General features: G+C 40.0%; 1 protein-coding gene across 2 annotated transcripts in view; it reads left to right on the forward strand.

The window, feature by feature from the left end:
• Positions 1-222: 222 nt before the first annotated feature.
• The window catches only part of CTTNBP2NL (CTTNBP2 N-terminal like), a 30,425-nt gene continuing 6,637 nt past the window's right edge, over positions 223-24,010 (forward strand). Inside the window, exons 1-3 of one of the 2 annotated variants that reach the window (XM_082227649.1) lie at positions 223-280; positions 8,944-9,051; positions 23,333-23,563. In XM_082227649.1, coding sequence (XP_082083775.1) covers positions 8,953-9,051; positions 23,333-23,563 — 330 coding nt within the window. In that variant the 5' untranslated portion in view covers positions 223-280; positions 8,944-8,952. The other variant, XM_082227648.1, reaches the window with a different exon arrangement.

Here is a 24,010-nt window from a genome sequence, read left to right on the forward strand (position 1 = left end):
TTTTTTTGGGGGGGCACCAAGAGAGTGGGGCCCTAAGCTACAGCTTGTTTAGCTTATACGTAAATCCAGCACTGGTTGGGACAGAAAAGCCGCCACTGCTGCATTTCTGCCAAGCAGCTCCGATAGAAACTTTACCTGGAAGCATTTTTGAATTTGGCGCCAGAGAGTCCGTCGCTAAGGTGGTTGCTAAGGACGCCCTGGGCTCTCAGAAAGACGTCGCTATTTCCTACTTCCTGCAGTCAGGCCAGGCTGGAGAAGGCACTCCTTGCGAATCGCTCTGGTAAGGGCTGCTTTCTCCGGGTCCTCCCCTCGCTGAGCCTTTTTGCATAAGGAAAGGGAGCTCCCTGTTTCTCTCTGCGTGTTTCCCACCCTTCCACCCGGGGCGGGGGGGAAGGCTGCTTGTTTCTCTCTGTGTGTTTTTCCCTCCTCCACCCGGTGAAAAAGGCTGTTTGCTTTGTTTCACTCGGTCACTGATAAAGTCTTCCACCGGGAGCTTGCCTACTTCAGCGTTGTCTGCCTTCTGTGCGTTGCCTTGCATGTAAGTTTGGAGCTGCTGGCTTAGAAAAGCTTCCTTTGCGTTTAAGTTTGGAGCGGCAGGTTTGAAATGCTCTCTCTGTTTGTTTGGTTAGAGAGCACAGTTTTTGATTATTATTTTTTAAGACTACAGATGCTCATTTTTTAATTTTTTTAAAATGTTCTCTCTGTGTGTTTTGCATTTACGTTTGGAGATGCTTTTTATTTTTTTAAAGGCTCTGTTTTTCATTCAGCTTTAGCTCCCCCTTAACGTTTGGCCTCGTCCACTTGGCCCTCAGAGCGATGGTAATAATCTGGCGCTCTGGCAGAAAAAGTTACCCTGCCCTTGTTTTAAAACATCAGGTACTAGGGAGAGGGGGATGCACTGAGCAAGTCCCAAAAGGAAAAGCGGGAACTGGGTGTAGGGCCCCTTCAGAGATCAGTCTGAACCTTCAAATGCAACTGACGATCAATAAAAGTTAATGCAAAAAATAACTTGTACATTTGGCAAAAATTAGTGTTTGCTTGCACAGTTGTAACAGATCCTATCATGGGAAAACACAATTACAACTATATAATGTGTGAAATGACCCTGCATGTCTGGGGCTTGGGAGCTGTGTGTATGTGAGAGAGAGATTCTAAGGTTTGGTTGTCTTGTAATCCATATTTAATTTCCTAAATGAGAAGTGTAAAGCATTTCTTCCTAGAACGATTTTTTATTTATTTAGAAAATTCTTCTGAGTAATGAGATTACTAATTTAGTAATTAAAAACTGACTTATTAGTATTTTCAAAAATCAATATTAATGTATGATATGGTTCCTCAAGGTTTGCCATCACTGTAACTTACTCTAGCCACTACCTCCAATATATCTGCTTCTTTGAAAGTTATTGCTCTTGCATGCCACTGCTATACTGAATCTGTGTTTGTTGAAGGTGTGTTTAGTGCCCATAACAGCACTGACAGCATAGGTTTGCAGGAATTCTAAAAGCAAACACACTGTTGTATAGGAAATTAGTTGTATGTTCTAGTTTTTTTCTAAAAATGAAGATGTTATATTTCTAATGATTGCTAGTAGTAAATTCATTTGGATTGGCAGGAAACAAAGACTGAGGTTCTGATTTGGATATATTGAAGAATATGATTTTAAAACTTTTAATTCCTATGCTCATGAACAGATGTGTATGTATTTCCTTTTGACTATAATAATACAAATATGCTCCTGCAGATCTCTTTAACTGCCACCACCCAAAACTATTGCTATTATGCATTTTGTAAATTTGATAATTTGTTATCCTCATCGCTTTGGCTATTGTGCCTTTAATATTAAGCAGAAATGTTGCAGCAACTATAGTTTGTTCACGTGCAACACTACAAGCATGCCAGTGACTTCAATGGAGGAAATGGAAAGAAACCAGATGGCCATATGGCCATTCTAAACGTTTCAGGCAGCAAACAGTGATCTGGATTACACTCAGAATTATAATTCTCAAGATCCCATAATGCAACAGACTATTCCAGGACCCACTAGTGACATAGCTTTAATGGCTTTAATGTTATCTTAGGACACCACTAGATAATCTTGTGTGTTCTTCACTTCCCCATGCCTTTTCCAGCTTTCATTGTTGCTGCTGTCTCCAGCTGGCTTACCTCAGGCAGACTAAAATGGGGATTTCCACACTGAACACTGTCTGCCTCTTTTGGAAACAAGTTGTGTCAGACTGAATTTTTTTCTTACAGTCCTTCTGACTGAGAAATCCAAGATGTAAAGTAAGGGTGGAGGGAGGTGTGGAGGAAAGTGAGAATGAAACAATTGTTCATGTGCATGGGAGGTAACTTTGCACAATTAATCAGCCTGCATGGCTGCCTCCTGAAGGATGGCGTATGTCTTCCTGCTCGTGAAGTCCAAGTGGTCTGCCCTTGATTCAGTTCTGGGTTTCATGCCATGTCACGTAAAAGGTCCCCTTTTGCATTATTTTATTATAGATATAGAATGGTTGGGGGGACACTGAGCAGTCCATTTCCCACTCCTGGTAAAGGCTCTATTTGACTCATTTGCAAAAGCTGCCTTTCACTCATTTGCAACTACTAAGAGTATGTACCAGGATGAATGCGGAAAGCCCTTGAAAGGCTAGCTTGTATCTCAGAGTAAATGTTTAGCAGTTCCTGGATTAGGCAGAACGATATCCAGTTAGAATCTCCAGAATATGATATGACGTGAACTGAAAAAAAGCTCTTTATTAGGGGGATGATTGTGAGAAACGAATTGAAGCTACTGTCTTCAGTTTGGAGAAGTGAAGAAGGTAAACCAGCAGTGACTTTGTATGCTACAGTAGGTTTTGTGCAGCTTTCTATAAAAATGGCCATTTAGCTATATGGTTTATGAAACAAGGGTGCTGCCATTTATCTATATTTTACTCAGGGTTTGTGCCTCTGATAATTTCAAGATGGCAACAAACTGTTAAATCCCTGCTTCTGCCCATCACGTCTGGCTGGATGAAGGCAAACAAGTTGAAACTTCCTCCAGTAAGACATAAGCTGTGCTCAAACATTTTATCTGGAGCTCTGACCCAATCACCTCAAGTGCGTGGACTCATCTTCATAGAATCATAGAATTGTAGAGTTGGAAGATACCCTGAGAATCATCTAGTCCACACACACACACACACACACACACCCCAATGCAGGAATATGCAGCTTTCCCAAACAGGGATTGAACCTGCAATCAGCACCATGCTCTATCTAGCCAACTGAGCTATCCAAGCTTTTTATTTCTGATTTAACCGGGCTCCCAGTCACAGGGAGGTTTCTAAACTTGTTCAACCAAATGCACTTAGAAATCCTCTTCGTATATTTGCACTAAACACACAAATGTCTGAAGAGGAGCCCCCACATCCAAAGATGTTGGTTTTGTTTCATTCTTATGATGGGATGAATGTATTACCATGGCTGAAGGAACCATGGTTTAGGAAGCAAGCTGATTTTGATTGAGGTTTTCAACCAGTTTTAGATGGGTTGCCCTCCCTTTGAAAGACCTCATTCATAGCATGTTCATTGGCAGCAAGGAGTAACTTTCATCAGTTTAAGGTGTTATTAACTTTGATTCCTATCATTCCTGCCCATGGGCCAAACTACTTGGAGCAGATGGGAGTTGTCCAAAACTTTTGAAGGGCACCGTGTTGGCTACCCCTCTTCTATAAGTAAAAAAACCAAACATACACAGAGTAGTTCCGATCATATCTGTTCTGCTTCCATTGCTGAATGTGAGCAGATACATGCCAACTGATGCTGTGAACCAGATTTGGCTTGATAAATCCAAGCATTCATTCTTTACAGCACCAGTTAGCTATTTCTAGTCTCTTTTTAGGTGCTTCCAAGTCACACAGCCTGGCCTGTGTGAGTGATATTCATGAACCGCATTTCTTTGAGAACAGCCTCCAATTCACAGGCCTGTTGCAAACTCTGCCTTTAATGGACAAAGTGCTGGCTTAGATCTATCACTTGGCATCATTGCTAGCTGATTCTCAGAACAGTGCTGGAAATTCACAGGACAGCAAAGAGGGAAGTGCAAGAGAATTGGTGACAGAATAAATAAAAGAACAGGCATGTCTTTCTGATGATGGAAAGAATGTGCATCAAGTACCTTTCCTAGAGTTGGAGTTCTGCTTCTCAATAAAAGTTCTGAAAATACCTCTCAAAAGACAGTGAAGATTATTGTTGCATTCTAAACCTGAAGCAAAGCGGTAGCAGCACTATCAAGAGTTCTGTAGAAAAAAATTAGAAATACAAAAACTGCATCCTCACAGACATCCTATAAATGTAGAGGAGCCTGTGATTTTACCATATCAGTACTTAGAAAGTACTGAATGTCTTTGCAATCACTGAGAAGTCATTTAATTGGATTTCTTGTGCACCTGCAGGCTGAGCAAAAAATATCAGATTTGTACATACAGATATTTATATGGCTGTTGCTGAATGAATCCCTCTTCTTTTTTAAAAAAATGAAGACGTTTATTTTAAATAGCTATCAGTCAGAATGGGAAAATAATAATCTACAGTGGTACCTGTAGCAAATTAAGTACTTAATTCGTTCCGGAGGTCTGTTCTTAACCTGAAACTGTTCTTAACCTGAAGCACCACTTTAGCTAATGGGGCCTCCTGCTGCCATCACGCCGCCGGAGCACGATTTCTTTTCTTATCCTGAAGCAAAGTTCTTAACCTGAAGCACTATTCCTGGGCTAGCGGAGTCTGTAACCCGAAGTGTATGTAACCTGAAGCATATGTAACCCGAGGTACCACTGTATTTTTATTTGGCACAAGGATACATACTTGGCTTTTAGATTTTTCCAGGTTCATTTTTCTTCATATCTTTAGTACGAGACAGAGATAAGGAGTTAGTGATTGTGGGAAAGTGATGTTTTTTCCTCAAATGAAGAAAATTGCATCTCTGAGATTTTATATGCAAAGTTCTGAGTTGTGAAACTTTATAGTAAGCAATTGGACCCAACTGAAGTGTGACTTGAGATGGACATTGCATGATGTGATTGTGAGTTACTTCTAGGTAAGTGGGCATAAGATTGCTGCCTAAATAACATTTTTGGAGTCTCATTGTATACTTGGCATTCTATACCATGTAGAGTGTAAATACTTTGTGCCATAAAGCCTTTGATGTGCCACAAGGCTTTACTCATTTTTTACTTCTTAGTAGACATGCATTGAACTGTGCTTTTAAGCTGCTGCCCTATATATTTACTTATTAACGTCAACTGAATTTTCTTCTGAGGCTTCTGACATCTGGGTAAACACAATCTGAGTTGTGGTTTTTAGACTGCATTCACAGTCTACTTAAAAATTACTCAGTTTAAGGATGCTACAACTGCCCTAGAGTAAGTGGGTTGTGGACACTTTTTAGCAATAGATTAATGGGAACAACTTTTTAATCTCAAAAGTATACAGTGGTACCTCAGGTGACATACGCTTCAGGTTACATATGCTTCAGGTTACAGACTCCGTTAACCCAGAAATAGTGCTTCATGTTAAGAACTTTGCTTCAGGATGAGAACAGAAATCATGCTCCGGTGGCGCGGCGGCAGCAGGAGGCCTCATTAGCTAAAGTGTTGCTTCAGGTTAAGAACAGTTTCAGGTTAAGAACGGACCTCCAGAATGAATTAAGTGCTTAACCCGAGGTACCACTGTACAGATAAATTGAATTAGTGCTATACATGTAAGCCTTTGTAGACATTGCTGTGTTTGCATATATACCACAAGGAAGTAATACATTCCACATTACATGAAAATGACAGCATATTCTCAGCTAGCACATAGGGGAGTTTTTGAAGTGCTGAAAATTCCAGAGTTACTTGGATACAATGAATTTAAATGAGGTTTGTGCACAGAGGAGCCTTGTTTCAGTAACAGGTATGTGTTGTCAAAGAGTTTAGAAGCACAGGAAATATCTTCAATAATTGCAGGAAAATGCTGGCCTCTGTTTATTGTAGTTTATGCCAAGGAAATAGCACCAGGCATCTGAGGCAAAACCTTCAAACACAGATCTTAAAAAAGAAAAACCCTCACTGCTGGTACATATTGGGCTGGCCTTTCAGAAACACTGCAATCAGTGTTTTTTCTGATTGGTGCATTTGTGGAAACAATATCATTCAGAAATGTCATTCTTATTGAATTATGATGCAATAGTCATGGTTTGTTTAGGTTTAACATGAAGGACGCTTTTGACAGTAATTCCTGTTCGGCTTACAAATGAAATGCAAGTTGCTGTCTTCACAAAATAATTGTGCTGCTTCACTCTGGCTAGAATGCGTGTACATTTCTTGGTGACATTTTAAAAATTTGAGGGTAGCACAGAACTTACTAGCCGCAGTGTCGAAGAAGAAAGTATATGTCAGGGAACTGCCATCGGAAAGACAGGAGGTGGAAGGGCTCACAGAGGTTGGGAGAGACTCAGCAGCTGAGGAGGGAACCAGCAGGGGGAGAGGAAGGTCTCCGAGGGAAAGTGAGCAGGAGGAATGGCTCAGAGACACTTCCAGCAAGAACAGTGGGGAGGTTTCTGGACCTCCCATAGGGACACCCACTCCTCGCCGGAAACTGTCACGCCGTGAGTCCAGAAGACGCATTTCCGTTAAGGAGCTTTTATGTTGGAAACGATTCCGAAAGCAACCACTGTCGGAATTGGCCAGCGACTGACGGAGCCATGCTTAAGGGGCTCCGTTACAGACAGAGGTTTGCGGACTTGAACAAACTCTGAGGGACTTGGATTTTACGCACAAGCAGCTCATCATCCCATCACAGTATACTAACAAAATTATTTGGTCTATGTTTCTGCAATGGATAGTTCCCCGCCCACTCTCAGTTTAGTAACTGTGAAAATAATAAATGGATTCTAAGGTAGGTAGTATAAGACACCTAAAGTAAATCTACAAGTGTATAAACTATAGTGTGATGTAGAAACACTCATAAGAACAAGAAGCAGTTTCAGCTTACAGTATAGATGTCAACCCTTCCCAACATGAAAATATCTGTCAGATTTTGGGTTTTTATATTACAATCAGTGGAATATATGGTCATCTGTTTACTGCTGTTGAGTAAAACATTTCTGAACTTCAGTTACCAACCATTTGCTGCTACTTCTATCTCACAGCTTTTCTGTAGAGAAGTGCTATTTCTTGTCAAGGTTCTGAGAACTTTATGCAACTCATCAAACTCTACAGGTAGATGTAAAAACCCAAGACAAAGGTTTGGAATGGTTTACAGTGGTACCTCAGGTTACAGACGCTTCAGGTTACAGACTCCGCTAACCCAGAAATTGTACCTTGGGTTAAGAACTTTACTTCAGAATGAGAACAGAAATCGCATGGCGGCAGCGCAGCGGCAATGGGAGGCCCCATTAGCTAAAGTGTTGCTTCAGGTTAAGAACAGTTTCAGGTTAAGAACGGACCTCCAGAACGAATTAAGTTCTTAACCCAAGGTACCACTGTATTTTTAAGTAAATTGTGGTCCATCATATTTTGCTTTATGTAGCTGTGCCTTCCTGAAGGGCCTGTTGGAGTTGCCAGGAAGTTATAGTAACAGTGCAAATGTGTGCCTGAGGGAAGGAGTTCAGAAAGCAGGGAAATGTGGCTGTTAACTTCAAGATCAACATATCACCTCCTCTGTTGTGTCGGTACCAATTTAGGTCTGTCTGGTCTTGTTGGAAATTATGAAAGCAGGCGTTTGTGAGTTTTCCAAAGTGTTTAAACTTCCCCCTAGACAGTCAACTTGTTTATCTGCAGTACTGAATGTACCTGTACATGGTATGATGACTGTTGTAATGAGCAGTTATGCTGGGTTCAAGCTGCCACAATACCACAAAAAGCCATACTTATGCATTCATTTGGAGAAGAATCTCTAATGAGACCAGCAGTGTCTTTACTCTCCCTGCCCTGCCTTTGACATCTTTAATGTTCTGCTGAAGAACCTAATATTTCATCTTGAACTCCAGTATGGGACTGATCCAATGAATGCAGTGAGAATTCAGCAGATGGCCTAGTTTCTTATGACATATTCAGTACATTCATGCATCTTCTCTGAGCAGCTGGATCACTACTATGCCTTAAACAAATCTAAATGTGTCTTTGTTTAGATCAGCATAGAATAATACAAATCACTTGCAAAGTGGTAATGGATGTGGAGCATTTTGCATGCAATAGTCTCTTAAGCATACAGAAACTTTGAGATAGATATATCATAATTTCAAGATGCTGGCTTGCTGTAATTTATTTTTTGACTATTTGATGGAATAAGGTGAGTAGTGGGACTCAAAATGTGTAAGGAAACTGACTTTGGGTAATATGCTTTCATGTGATTGGTATCGTAGTGACTTCTAATAGATGGGGCTTCAAATTTATTAGTGATTCCAGCATGAGTGAACGCCTTGAAACTTTGTCAGAGAGTGCCTGTATGTAGGATGTGGTTTTGCCACACTCTATGTAGTATTTCAAACATTAATTTTTAAGTTTAAAATTGTAGGGCTTTAGAATGGTTCTCAATGGGATATTTAGCTATATAGTCTAAATGCCAAGTTTGGTTAATGAGCCCTCTCATTATCCTAGTTAAATCGGTTGTTACTTGGTTGCTAGTGCTGCTGTATTAAAAGTTGTGTCGTTCCCAGGCCATCTGGGTGTGCATATGCTTGTGAGCCCAGGGGAAACGGTGAAGGATTGCTGATTTGCAAAGTAATTATGCTGGCCATAAAAAAGGAGAAGTGTTGGGTGGGTGGGTTTTTAAAAGGAGCTTCCAGACTGAGACCTTGGAAACTTCAAACTTGTATGTCATAAGTTCTTTACAGCATTATAAAAGTATGCTTGCTGGCTGTTCAAAAACAGTATCTAGCTTAATTCTCTCTCTCTCTCTCTCTCTCTCTCTCTCTCTCTCCAGGTGTTCAAGATGAATCTGGACAAACTCAGCAAACCTGAACTACTGACACTATTTAGCATTCTTGAAGGGGAACTAGAAGCCCGAGATGTTGTCATAGAAGCCTTGAAGGTAAGCTATAAATTACTGGAAGAGCTGCTATGCAAGAGTGCTGCTGCAGGTGCTGTCCTCATTTTCTACCCAAAGATATATTGTTCGCTAGCAATGGTTTATATACTGTTCAACAGTTCAGGCTTTATTAGCAGTCTTGGACCTCAAATGGTATGTATATATGTATATATTGGCATTTCATGTCCAAATTGATAAAAGGCACAGAAAGTGCTATGGTTAAACACCTTCATTATTACAAATTCAAACACATCATTTTTAAATCAGAATTGTTCTCATTTCATCACAGAAGAATAGTGCGACTTGAAGATCTTGTTCTAACTGTCATGTTTCAGCATGTTGTTCTAAAGAAATGGCCTGGTGAACAGCAGCTGTAGGAGTCTCAACAGGCAGATGCAGCAATATAGATATTTCCTCTGAATACCTAACTATTCTTGCTGGCTTCTATCAGTCCTCTTCTGAGGCCTCCTCTGCAGTGCAATATTTGTACAGGGTTAAAGTCTGTTGCTAGGAGACATATTGGCATGATTTGGTTCTCAATAGACCTTATCCGCCTAGTATTTTTAAGTGTTTTCATCGCATTTAATTTATGCTTACCCCTTTTTTGCATTTTCGGTTGGTGGTGATGAAAACAAAGCTTGCTTGGTAAATGTATGTATTCGCTTAACTACTTAAAGAATAAACAAGAGGAATGAACCACCACAATTTTTTGTCTGTTGGTGTTTTCTGCAAGGGTAAATAACAAAACATGTATGTTTCTGAGCACAATTCAAAGTGTTGGTTCTGAACTTTAAAGGCCTAAACCAGGCATAGGCAAACTCCGGCCCTCCAGATGTTTTAGAACTACAATTCCCATCATCCCTTGCTAACAGGACCAGTGGTCAGGGGTGATGGGAACTGTAGTCTCAAAACATCTGGAGGGCCGGAGTTTGCCTATGCCTGCCCTAAACGGCCTCAGCCCTGTATACCTGAAGGAGCGTCTCCACCCCCATCATTCAGCCCAGACACTGAGGTCCAGTGCTGAGGGCCTTCTGGTGGTTCCCTCACTGTGAGAAGCAAAGTAGAAGACACCCGAAGGCAGCCCTGTTTAGGGAAGTTTTTAATGACTGATGTTTTAATGTATTTTTAATCTTTTGTTGGAAGCCGCCCAGAGTGGCTGGGGAAACCCAGCCAGATGGACGGGGTATGTATAAATAAATAAATAAATAAATAAATAAATAAATAAATAAATAATAATTACATAACTTTATAAGGAACTTTTTAAGCCTAGCTATTCTGAGCATAATGTCTAGGCAAGAGGAGAGGCGAGGTGGCTAAAATACAACTTGGATAAAATGGCATTGTTCTTAGTGAAACGGAGTGGCAATCAATCATATAAGGTCATTCCGCTTAGCTTTTAAATCAGTCTGAAGGTGCCCGTTATGTAAAATTTAGAGACAAATAAGCATGGATTGGAGCATGTGAAGACAAATGATGTCATGGGTAGACTTGTGCGTGGATATTAATGAGTAAGAACATAGATTACCTTAGTATATTTTATTAGTATTTATAATTTTATTATTATTTCACAACATTTAAATCCTGTTTGATTGCAATAAAACTAATAAGCCATTTACAAAAATAAAAAATAAAACATTAAAATCATCGATAAAAGACAGTTAAACAATTCTTAAGAAAGTTAAATCAGCTATAAGCAAAAAGAGGCCAAAACACATGTCTGCATTCTACATGTCTGGGTAGGTCTGCCAATTTTTATTTTTTTAAAAATGTTTTAAGCAGCTGCCAGATAGAGCACAGCAATGGGGCTTGCCTGTTGTCAACAGGTAGGGAGTTCCACTAGATACCTCCCACATTAAGCTGTATGAATTGAGCTGTGTGCCAGATGGAGTCACCCAGGCAAGGGCAAAATCTGTACTGAATATTTTAGTGCTGCCTAAAAGCTAAAAGAGAGCTACTGCTACTGCTGTAAGACTGTTCTACCTCAATATCTTCTAGGGCCAGTGTAAAAACATGTGATTGTTTAAAGGAATTTAAAGACAATTAACACCCAATAAAAGCAACCAGGGATCGAATTTGCAGAACATTTGCTGCAGCATCCACGGCTGCTATGCTGTTAGATCCTGGGTTCTTCTGGGGCACAGCAGCTGGAACTTTCTGTCTGCCAGCCTCATGGAATCTGTAAACAAACAAACCCACTCAGGGAATCAAGTTGTTGAGCAAAAAAAAAAAAAATCCTTTCCGCTGCCTTTACCTGCTGTGAATTGTTGCAAGTCCCCACTTGTCTGTATTAAAATTAATTAGAAGGCATTTGAATGAGTAGTCTGGGCACTTGCTGTTGCCACAGCAAGTTGCATGAGAGATCAAATCAAAACACAGATCAGCAAAACAAATATCAGTTTTGCCAAAAGTCTCACAAACATGAAAGGAAAGGAAACAAGATGTCATCTTTGAAAACCTGCTTAGTCGCTTTGAAACCTGTAAGTGCTCTGGCTTCTCTTAATCCACCCTGTACCCCCACTGCACACCGACCCACCACTGTAACTGCCAGAGGTACAGGAATGTCATAGAATTATCATAAATATTTGAGGTACTTGGCAGGTAAAACTCTCAGCCTATAAAGCCTAGAAAAAGAAGGGGCCGCATGCTTTTGGTGGGAAGGGATACAAAGATGTATGGAGGCATTACAAATGCAGAAGGAAGAGGGGATGCTCTGGTGCTTATCTATCATCTATCTATCAATTATCTCCCGCCCATTTAGCTGGGTTTCCCCAGCCGCTCTAGTGGCTTCCAACAGAATATTAAAAACACGATAAAACGTCAAACATTAAAAACTTCCCTAAAAGGACTGCCTTCAGATGTCATCTAAAAATCAGATAGTTGTTTATTTCCTTGACATCCGGTGGGAGGGCGTTCCACTACCGAGAAGGCCTTCTGCCTGGCTCCCTGTAGCTTTGCTTCTTGCAGTGAGGGAACCACCAGAAGGCCCTCAGAGCTGGACCTCAGTGTCTGGGCTGAACGATGCGGGTGGAGACACGCCTTCAGATCTTCTCTTCGAGCTCCCTTTCTGCCTTTCCATTTTTTAACATAGGTAATTGATGTGCATATGGCAGCTGTAGTCTATAGGCTACAGACTTGGCTGTCTCAGTTACACCTGAGTTGATTCTTCATCTTGTTCCAAACAGAACAAGTTCCTGTTCCACATATTAGGAAGAGGAAAATCAGATGCTTACTGTTTATACTGCTCTGGATACTGAGGGATAAATGCTGAATGTATGCACAAACAATTTTTTTTTAAAAAAAAAAAGTAAGCCTGTTTGAATAAAACCATTTAATAATGCTGTCTTGTCTCTTTTCTCTTGGGAGAGATTCGGATATGGGTTCCAGTTTCAGGTTTTTCATGTGGTATAGACTAAACTGATTTCATTTCTGCAAAATATGTGCAATACTTCCTCAGCAGACAATGATTTCTGGTTCTGTCTGAGCTGGCTGTCTTTAAAATAAAAAAAGGACGCTTTATTCTCCTTCCACTTGGCTTCTTCCTCTTTTTGTTTTTTCATGCTTTTTATTTACCACTTTCTTATTACTGTTTCTGAGGAATGAATCCAGTATTTTAGTGACTTTATTAAAGCTTTATCTCGTACATGCAAGCAAAACCAATGTGCCTTCCCATTTGGTAATTTTGGAAAAGGAAGGAAATGGGCCTCTTTCTGCAGCCAACTATGGGGAAGTCCATGTGCTCATCCTTTTCAAAATCTGTGCCAAGATCGCAAATGACACTGGCTTATATCCAACAGAAGCCTGTGAAAGGGGAATTTCCTGCCCCCTTTGCTGCAGCCCTCAAAATCCCCTGAAAAGTGTCTCCTGAGGATGTTATCCTTTTGGGTGAATTGCTTTACAGACTAAGTAAGAACTCCCATTCTAACACTTTAGGATAATAGATTTGGCATTTCGTACCGACTTATGTATATGGTTATGCATCAATGCTAGCTAAGAACAAAAGTTCACCTGCTATGCATGTATGAGAAATTCAGTTTGCATTTAAAGGTGAACTTACCTAGGACACTTTCCTTAACAAGATGCAAACTAAAACACATTCTTTGAAATTTGCACTTCTCTGAATTTTGCAATGCAGTTCTCCTGCCCAGTAGAACTGTGTGCAAAAATACATACATTAGAGAAAACAACATTAAAATGAATTATATTTTGGAAAACTGCTTTGCAAAAATGTGTTTATATAAAATTATATACAAATAAGTGTATATTAGTAGAAATTCAGTGATGAATTTTCAACAACTTTTTAAATTTAAAAAAAACCTGACATGGATATGTGAAGAAATGAGCTTATGATTGAGAACCTGAGAGAAACTAAAACTGACAGATTCACCCATCCCTACCACCTGCACTAAGTTGAACAATAAGCTGGGCATTATGCTTTCTCAAGTGGCAAACTATACAAATACTGCGAGATAATGAAAAATTGCTCATTTAAATTGAAGCTCATTTGGGGAAAACCTGTCTTGTTTTACTTCACCTTTGTGATTTAATTCCTGCATCATTGCAAATTTCTTTGCACATGAATTTAATTAGCATTTGTCTAGATGAAGAATTTAGAGAGAGAGAGAGAGAGAACTATTTCAAGCTATACAGTGTTTGAAAGATGTACGTTCCAAGGAACTGGACAAAAATAATTGAAATAGTACACAGTGGGATAGCTGAACTTTTAACTGATGGTATAGGAAAGAGGAAAATTGATGAAAGTAACATTAGCCTTTCAGCCTTGAGGAACAGTCTTAATTGTGTAACAAGAAGATTGTCTGCCTTGAGCTTTTTCATGAAGAAAGGAGAGGAGTAAAAATAAAATCTTGAAGTGAATTAAGCAATGATAGACCATAGATTGCCTAGTTGAGCGTGGTTTTCATTTCAGAAACTAGGATGAATGTTTTAATGATTGGAACTGCAGTCAGGATTACTTACCAGGATAACTAGGAGTCATGCACAGAAGAGTGGAGACAATACATAGCTGATTCCTGAAAGCTGAACAGGATTTGAACAGCAGATGAGTGTGTGTGTGTGTGTGTGTGTGTGTGTGTGTGTGTGTAAAAATTAGTCAGGATCTTTGAAACTTACTCTGCAAGGTATATTTAGGTTAGAAATCAGTATTGGCTCATATCGCAGCCCATTTTCCGCTAGTAGAAACATACTGCAAAGAAAACCAGAGAATGCTGAAATTAGCTAGTATGGCTTTGGCATTCAAGTGCCACTGAACTAACCGTGCAGATTTGGGCCTGGATTATAGCCAACAGCTGTTTGTGCTTGCCAATGAGACCTTGGGCACACAAGACTCAAGAAGAAAAATGATTCTTTTCCTTTACTTCATGCTCAGCTCTGAAGAAGGAAAACCCTGCGCAAGTCCTCCTTGCTACTCCTGCTCACATCTGTATGGAATGGCATGGGCCAAACTAACTGTGTGAATGCAACTGAGTGCTTTTTTGTCTGTTTGTTACACAAATAACAGCCTTATAGGGGGGTGCAAAGGGGAGTTTAATTCCCTCTCTACCTGTTATGGTCCCAACAGCAAAATTTGTGAAGCTTCTGTTTGCATCTCAGGTGAAGCCTTCATAGGCTTCAGTATCACAGATCAAAGGTGCAGCAGTAATCTACTGTTGCAAAGGTTGTGCACCACCCCTAATCTCTGCCAAGTAGTAGCAAGATTCCAGGTACTCTCTCAGAGTTGTTTCTGTTGGGAAAATTGGGGCACAGCGGAGGCTAGTGGTTTATTTTACACATGTTTACACCTGTCTTCAGTGGAAGGGGTGCAGAACATTACATCCTTAAAGTATCTCTCACTGCTCTCATAGCTTCAGCGAGCTTTTTCTATGGCATCATGCTACTCATCATCACCTTAACAGCCTCCCAAATCTCCTATCTCTGTCTACTCCTCGAGCAGAGGGGAAGGATCACTTTTTGCATTGCCAGTTGCCCTTAATGGCCCAATACCTGAGTCCCCATTGTTGTTCAGTGGTTCTGTATTTTGCTAGCTTGCCCAGGCTGGTTTGCATTTCTCGCTTGTATCCCAAATAGTATCTAAATACTTGTTGTTGTTGTTTAGTCTTGTCCGACTCTTCGTGACCCTATGGACCAGAGCACGCCAGGCACTTCTGTCTTCTACTAGCTCCCACAGTTTTTTATTAATTTCTACCATCCACTAACAGGCCCTGGTACCCTAGATCTATGACACTACTAATATAGAACTTGAGAAGGGGAGAGAATTAATGGCAGCAGCTCAGAATTTGTTATGAGAGCCAGAAACCTTCAGAGGAGATCTGTGGTACGCAATACAACTTAGAAAACTTTCCCATAAAATGTAAACATATTTTTTGCTGTTAAAGGCTCCATTTACCTGGGTAGTAGGTTCATGGTAATCTAAAGTCATTGGGTGCAAATTTCATTCTGCAGTGTAGACAAAGTGCCACACCTTATTCTTGTATATAAAGCAGATTGATCATTTGATTGAGAAAGTGGCATGATTAGCCAAATAAGCTTTGTGTGTCTGTGTTTTCTCTTAATACACTGGCAACTTTTAGCCATTATTATATACAACATTATTCTGATTTGGAGCTTCTGCGGACTAGAGATAAGAGGGTTCAGTCTTTTATCAAGTATCTGGCTGACAGATTACTTGCATTAATCTAGTCTCATTCTCTCTCTACCCCCATGCTATGATCTCAGTCTGTGTTTATTTTCAAACGTCTGTCTCTAGGAGAGAAAAAACTAGCAATAAGGAAGTTCAAGATTGCATGGTATGCTATTTAAAGAAGATGCATTTTCTGTGATCTAGAAGAGGCACTGAATTGTAAACCGCCCTGTGAGCTCTGGATGAAGGGTGTTATAGAAATTTAATAGTAGTAGTAAGTACTGTAGTAGTAATGATGATGATGAAAGCAGCTTGAGAAATGTAGGCTCTTCTAGCCAGTGCTTTTTTCTGGGGGTATGCAGGGGTACGCATATCCCTAAACATTTTGTGAATTTTTTTACTTTTATCCATTTACTGTATTTATTTTTCCCAGTTTGAACTATAAAATGGTGATTTTCTTGAGTCACCATGAGAGTACCCCTAAATATTTTTTTAAGAAAAAAAAGGCACTGTTTATAGCATAGTGAAGCCAGGTATTTAAGCAGCTTACATGTATGATGTTGTAAAGGGTCAAGAAACACAGTGGATGGTAAAACTCTGTTTCTTTGCTTCAGAAATACTGATAGCAACTAAACATGTTTAATTTTTTAAAAATAATTTTTATTGAACTTTCAAATTGTAACAACAAATTTTCCACAAATCTTAATTGAACAATTTATATATCCAGTTTTCTCCCCTCCCCCCTCTTTGGACCCATTGGCAGGTTTTGACTAAACTTTCACAACTATATAAGAGGTAAAACCAGCAGTGTATAGAATGTGTTTAATAAATCAATACAGAAATACGGGGGCAACTAAACATTTTTTTAATAGATCCAGAGGATCAGGAGGAAACATTCTGTTAAGCCCTTGTAAAAAGACCATCCAATAAATGTTAAAAACCCTGTGGGAAGTATTCTCCAAAGGCAGTATGGAAATAATAATTAAAGTGTCTTCCTTCAAAGTGTAGCTTGTTTTATGCAGTGAACAACTCTTAATTTGATACAGTGGTACGTCTAGTTACTAACTTAAATCGTTCTGGCGGTCTGTTCTTAACCTGAAACTGTTCTTAACCAGAGGCGTGCTTTCGCTAATGGGGCCTCTTGCTGCTGTTGCATCACAGGCACACAATTTCCGTACTCATCCCGGGGCAAAGTTCTCAACTCAAGGTAACTCTTCCAGGTTAGCGGAGTTTGTAACCTGAAGCGTTTGTAACCTGAGGCATTTGTAACTCGAAGTACCACTGCACTAGCAAAGTGCCCTGTACTCATTGGCATCTTTCCATATCTGTGTTCTTGCTCCTTGCCCTGCTCATTACTGCAGCTGCTACTTGCCCATGCCTCCATCGAGTCCTTTTTCCTTCATTCGGGAAACAGTGTTGGAGCTGATGCTGGGGGTCTAAGCAGTTCTCTTCTCTCAGGAAAATGTTCTCTAGAGTAAATAATGCAAGTGTTCAAGGCAACTGCCTTTGTCTCTTTAGCTATTTTCCTTTTTGCAAGCAAGCTTAATAATGGCTCATTACTCTCATTCAGACTCAACAAGTTTGTCAGTGCTGACTTCCCTATCAGTGTGGCTGCAAGGAAATGGGAAGTTTTCACTTTGGTTTTAGATTAACTACCAATTTGGTTTTAGATATCCTCCAAATCTAAACAAACTGGTTTTCTTGCAGGCATCTTGATGTCTACATGGCAATATAATGGAAAATACTATAATTGACCAATAATTTAAAAAATGCATAATCGTTCTTTCTTTTTTTAAAAAAAAAAAATCCTATCAAATGAGTCAACGTCTCATGATCTGGCTGTTTCCTGTTTTCCTAATCTCATCAGGCTTTAAAGATTCATCCTCCCGGACAAATTACTCCATATTGGAGAAAGATCTGTCTTTTAGGATTTCCTGCTTTGTGGTTGTAGTTTTTTTAAACTCATGGCAACCCATGAATTGAACAGTTTTTTTGAAGTAAACAATTGTTCCATTTCTGGAGAAATATAAAACTGAACACACATACAAACAGTTATTTCTACTTCCCACTCATTCCAGAAGAGTGGCTTTTCACAAGTATATTTTATATATTGGTATTTTGAGATTGCTTTAATCTAAGGTTATTTTAAAGGCTTCTGTGAAAACATAGCTATGGTTTTCTTCTTGAGAAAAATACATTCTTTGGTCCCTGTCCAAAACGCTTACAAACTGGGAAGTCTCTTCATTTCTTCAGAATCTCAGTGAAAATGTTTTCTTACATATTTATTTAAATTCTATTACATATCCCACCTCTGAGGCTACCAGGGAACCCAAGGTGGTGTGCATGTGGTTTTCAGGCAATCACTTCAGGAAGGTGGTGACCTCAAGAGCTTTCAGACCATATCCTGGAACACACTTAAATCATTCCTTACTAATAGTGGCTCATTCTGTTTTAACAAGTGAACTAGATCCAGCAACAAAATGTTACAGATTGTAAAGGGGACATTATTGCCTTCTATACAAATAGCTTGCTTTTCCTGTAGTTTTAACTGCTGTATGTTGTTGAACAGAGACTCAGCAGAGCTGTTGCTTTATAGAGCTGCTGTTTAAAATTAAAGTCTTTATTGAAGCTGAAAGGGCTACTGTACTTAACTTGCTATGGCTTCAACATGTGTTTGTGTTCATGGAGACCCCCAGATGTGCAAGCACAGCCGTCATTTAATACAGTTACGGTATTAGTCTTGCAGGAGACAGGATCACTCTGCCACAAGAACTACTATATTTTAAAAATAAAACAACAACAACAACAACGCATCCCATCCTATTAATCCCAAAGTGTTTTGTGAACAATAAGCAGGAATAGTTTTGCTTAAAGGAGTTGATCTTACTATATGGTGCTGGAAGAAAAAGCATGATCCCCGCTTCTATTCCTTTTGTTGCTTTAATTCTCTGGCCAATATGACAACATAGCTGCAAAACAAATACACCTTTCTGAATATGCAGCCTCTTCTTGCAGTCCCTCTGCAAAGTACTCTGCTTGTTTTTTAAAAAATCATCTCAAGATTTCTGATGTTTCAAAAGTAGAATAGGAACCTGTTGGGAAAATTTATCTGCAGAATAACTCCTGCCTAGAAAGGATGACAGACAGTGTTGCATTCTCAAGAAGCCATGATGTTAAGGATTCTAGATATTAAAATTTGAGAATTGTTATGCTGTACTGTTAAAGTGCATTGCACTCTGGAGTAGGAAAAGAAGAAAGAGACTTCTTACCAGCAAGTTAATAATACAACCCCTCTTTGCGTCATTGAGCCATTAATAAATATAGCTGTATTGTTCTGTGGTTTCCTTGGTGTACCTGAATCCCCTGTATATATTTCAGTATGTTGTTTGCCTATTCTTTTTCCTGTTTCCTGTTGGATGTTTACAGTAATCCTTTCCAGCCAGTGTATCTCAGATAGTGAGCTGGGACCCACCAATGCCCTTTCAGACTGGTCTCAGTGTCACAGCTTATCCTAGTTAAAATATGGCCTCTTGCTTGGACCAATGTCTGCAACCAGAGATTCCTTGCATACTGAATAAGGGTGGCCAAGAGGCAGAGAGGTTCATGGTGAGAGGAGGGAAGGAAGGCTTCACTCCCCTGAGGGGAAAAGGCCAGAGGAAGCGTTTGAATGAGAGATAAAAGGTTAATATTTAATATCATCATTATCATCAAAACTAGGAATAGAAAGGAAGGGGGATAAGAGAAGACAGCTAATATGGGAGGAAAAAGTCAATGTAAAAGAGCCAGGAAAGGAAAGGAAAGGAAAGGAAAGGAAAGGAAAGGAAAGGAAAGGAAAGGAGGGTTAAAAGGAAAGGTTGGGGTGCGGTGAAGATCCTATGCTATAAAATGTGTGGGAAAGAGGCTCCCGTGCCTTCAGTTAGCAAATGTCTGTACTTAGCTTGATGAAAGCTGAGCTACGGAACTTCTTGCCATGAAGAAAACGATGTGGGAAAGAATTCAGTCATTTCAACATGGAGTAGAAAATGATATCAGTAACTGTCAGCAGATTACGGTGCCATGGTGAAAATTGAAGCCAGGCAGTATTTATTCCAGATTAGTTAATTCAGAATACTTTTGCCTGTGAGTTTAGCATCAGCTGTGGCTCTGTCCACCAGGGTTATGCACCCTTTGACAGACAGAAACATTGTTCACCCTTGGGTTTAAATTGTCTGTTTTGGGAACAGGTGAGTCTGATTTTTCACAGGTCCCAGGAGCTCACCTGGAGTTTGCTTGGATAATTGCTCTTGTCCGAAGAAATAATTTTGCCCTATTCATTAGGTTTACAGTAGTCAAAACAGGTCAGGCGTGGTCAAAATGACATTGCGAGCTGTGCTGGGAGGAAGCAAATGCTATTGGTTCTGTGCTGTTTGTAAGAACAGATTTTCATGAGACAAATAATGACATGAATTAATTTTTTGGCTGCTTTTGTATAAATTAATCAGGGATTCCATGTAGGATTAATGTTTCTGCATACTTCAGTCCTCATAAAGATGAATATATGATGGATCAGCAGTCTAAACTCCAGAATGGTATTAAATTTACTGAACAATTAAATTTATTGAAAATGCACCACTCTTTCATTTAGCATTTGTGTGGACTGAGATTAGGCAAGCATCATTCTGCTTCTTGAATTTCCTGGAGTATTTTTCCTCTCCGGTTACAAAAGCCATTCATGAAATGCCATGTTGTTCTGTGCTCAGTAATTCTGAATGAGTATCAGTGTTCTCATCCCAAAGTGGGAAAGCAGAGTTGTCTGTAGTTCGGAACATGTGATTCAGCTGGTAAACTGGGACTTGTTTTGTGTGTAGAGAGCTTTTATGGGTATTATGAACAAGGGTATTATGAACAAGGAAAGAGATTCTGAAATAAATTTCCCAGAACAGTCTGAAAGCAAAGTATTTCCATCAGCCTCAAGACTGAAAGCTGCTTCACTGTTACTTTGTTTAACAAGAACTTTATAGACCCACACTGTGTATCTACTACAGCTAAAATGCTAGAAGTGGAACTGTTCCTTGCTCTTATGTCAAGCGTGTGCCAGTAAATGGAATGTGTGGAGCAACCTTGAGCTGAAACACTGTCAGCAGCGTGGTATTGTTGAGTTAAGCTGCAAGTGAAGTAAAAGACAATCCACTGATTATCTTGTATTTGGAGTTGGGAGAGCAAAAGTTGACCTGTCAAATACACCTTGACATCAATAAGCGTTTGTGTAAGTGACACTCTACCTTTATGTTTGTGTCATCAGATGGCAGGAGTGGGACATAGCAGGAGTGGGACATTCCCTCTAGGGAAATATTGCCTATACTTATTGGCAGTATCTCTCCAGTATTTTAGCCAGGGTTTTAGCCCTTCCTGGAGATATAGGGAATTAAACCAGGGATTTTCTGCATGCAAAACAAATGTTCCAACACTTAGGACATCTTCCAGCCCTTCCCATGCTTTCTAGCTATAGTGGAGTTTCATATGCCCTTGCCAATCATATAGCAGAAGTGATTCCCTGCTGTTTCTCAAGAAAGTTTCAGCCCCTTTTTTTCTCAGTTATGCCCTGTGGCATGACTTTTCCTACTGACTATATATACATTCTGCAGTTACAGGCATCTCTGAATTTAGCCAGGGTTCAGGAGCAGTGAGGAAGCCAATGTACAGTCCTCTCATCAGCGCAGGTTGCATGAGCCTGGAGGCCAGGACTACCCTCAATTCTTGTTGGATTTCCAATATAGAGGAATGGTCTCTGGAAAGTGGTCTGGAAAGTTTCTAGGAGAGATTTATCTTCAAAAAAGCCGTACTTCATTTTATGCTAATTGCAAAACGTATCTAAGTACTTAACTACTATTTGACAGTATGCAATCTGAAATAGTTCATGACATTTAAAAACATTTTTTAAAAAAGTGGTGGAATACTAACCCAAATGTTTAAAGTCATAATCAGGGCTGACATTTCTAGTAGAAATAGCTGAACTGTATCTGAATTAGTTGTTTTCCCAGAACCAGTTCTGTGTCTCACCATGCATGTAGCACATCAGTGATGACTTAGATGGAACATGGAGAAGTGGGGTGGTGGTGAGGTGGTGGTTCTGTGCACTTGTGCACAAAGCTGCTTCCTCTTCTCTTCTCCTTGTTCCCTACACTAACCCAGCTGCTCTGCCCTTTAGCTCCCTACCCCTGCCAGTCTAGAGTGTTTGCGAATAAAGAGTGAAGAAGAAACCTCCTCCCTAGCCTGTTTGTCAAGTTGTTTGAACCCTATTCACAAAGGAAACTTAATACTTTTCTGAACCAAATCCCAGAATCCTGACAAATTATCCAATCTGCTGTATTTTTTTTTGTAATAGATCCAAGTGAGTGTATTTATAATCTGTAGGCCAGTGTTGGCAACAATGGAGAAGGAAGCAGCTGTATAACCAGCAACTGCCTGACCTTGATGTATTCATCAGCCACCATAAGCAAACACAAAGGGGTCATGGGGTGGTGCATGTACTTTGGTACTTTAGTTCAAAGGGTTCCTTTTGTGTTGATCTTGGGAATTTCTTTTTTGGCACTAATTAAAATACCACAGACCTCTGCATTTTGAAACTGGGCTTCCTTTTCCTGCAAATGGTTTCCTGCAGGGAAAAGCGAGGATGTAAATTGATGGCTGTAGTTAATGATGGTCGAGATCATGGTGAGAGGAAAGGATAGTAGTCACTTTCTGCTCTTGTAATATCTTGTAATAAGATATTAATTCCAATGCCACATAGCATATTGCATTAACCCCCATGCATCCCTATCCATTGTGGTCTATGTCAGAAGTACGAAGCCACCCTAAAGATTACTCAGTAACAGTACTTTAAAAACAACAACCCACTATTTAATCTCAACATTAAATCCCCATGCCTCTTAAGTGAATGAGTCCATATAAAGAAGCATGCACTCCATTAGATTAATTTATCACCACACTAACAGGTAGTGAGAACGGGTATGGAAACATTGCCATAAAGAGAGGCTGTTGCATAGGCAAGTGCTGATCTCAGCTTCTTCACTTCCTCTTCTGAAGTGGCTCAGGAAGAGAACCCCCATGCTTTCTTTGTTTACTGCAACACTACCCTATAGAGCATAAGAAGCTACCCAAATCAGGCACATTGGATCTCCAGGATTTCAGGTGGAATTTTCTCCCAACCCTATTGGAAGATACCAGAGATTGAACCAAACACCTTCCACATGCAGAGCAGATGTTCTGCCACTGAGCTACAGCCTTTCCTTGGCCCCTGCTTCTTTCAAGGCTGCTTTCTTGCCTTCTCGCTTCCTTCACTTGGTATCCTCCTCTCTTCAGCCCTATTCCATCAATCCCAATGGAAGGAGCCTCCCATTTCTCAAGTTCTCTTGTTGTTGTAAGTTGTTGTTGTATAGTAGTAAGGCAGTGCTGTAATAAGTAGCTCTCATGCTGTTTCCCCCCCTCCCATGTCCTTCACAGTCACTTATTCCACTCACAACCAGCCAGTTGTGCTGGTTTTTGCACTCCTGCCTGTCCAGTATTTCATGACTCCTGTTTCCATGAGGTGACAGGATTTTATCTTGCATTTTATTTCTATTTCCCCCCTCTGGTAGCTAATAACATAAAAAACTTCATCATATGTTTCAGGCCCGGCGCAGAGATACTTTCATTGAAGAGCGCTATGGACAATACTACATTAATAATCCATTTACGGCTCTTCAGAGAGATTTTGAAGCACTGAATGAAGAGAATCGTGATGATAAGCAGCCTGTTTGTACCAATCCCTTGTCCATCCTGAAGGTAGTGATGAAGCATTGCAAGAATATGCAAGAAAAAATGTTGTTCCAACTAGCTGCAGCAGAGAGCAGGCACAGAAAGGTGGGTTCCAAGACCTTTGTACTTTGATCAAAGGAATAAAATTCTTCCTACTTAGCATTTGGTATTGCAGAGCAGTTTAACACTACATGTTGAACCACATTTTCTCCATCTTGATGTGACACTTTCAGTGTGTGACATTCATGGTTTTGCACATTTCCCAGTCTCAAGCCATGTAGTTTAGCTGATTAAAATAGCATTGCAGTGCTAACAATCTTTTTATGAAGTTCCCGACAAGCATACTTCAATTAGTAAAGCACAAATATGTTGCTAATTTTTTTTATTGATGCTGCTATTGGAATGTAGAAAACTTTTCAGAACTGACCAAAGTCTTGTTATCATCCAGCTTCTCCTTTCCCTGTTGTGCTGGATGTTCAGTTAACCTATTTAGCGCTTTGACCTTAAAGTTTCTGCCCCCATAAGATGATAATTATCAATCTCTGGTTGCAG

Source organism: Podarcis vaucheri (genome assembly GCF_965113315.1).
Source record: "Podarcis vaucheri genome assembly, chromosome: 6".
Lineage (NCBI taxonomy): Eukaryota > Metazoa > Chordata > Lepidosauria > Squamata > Lacertidae > Podarcis > Podarcis vaucheri.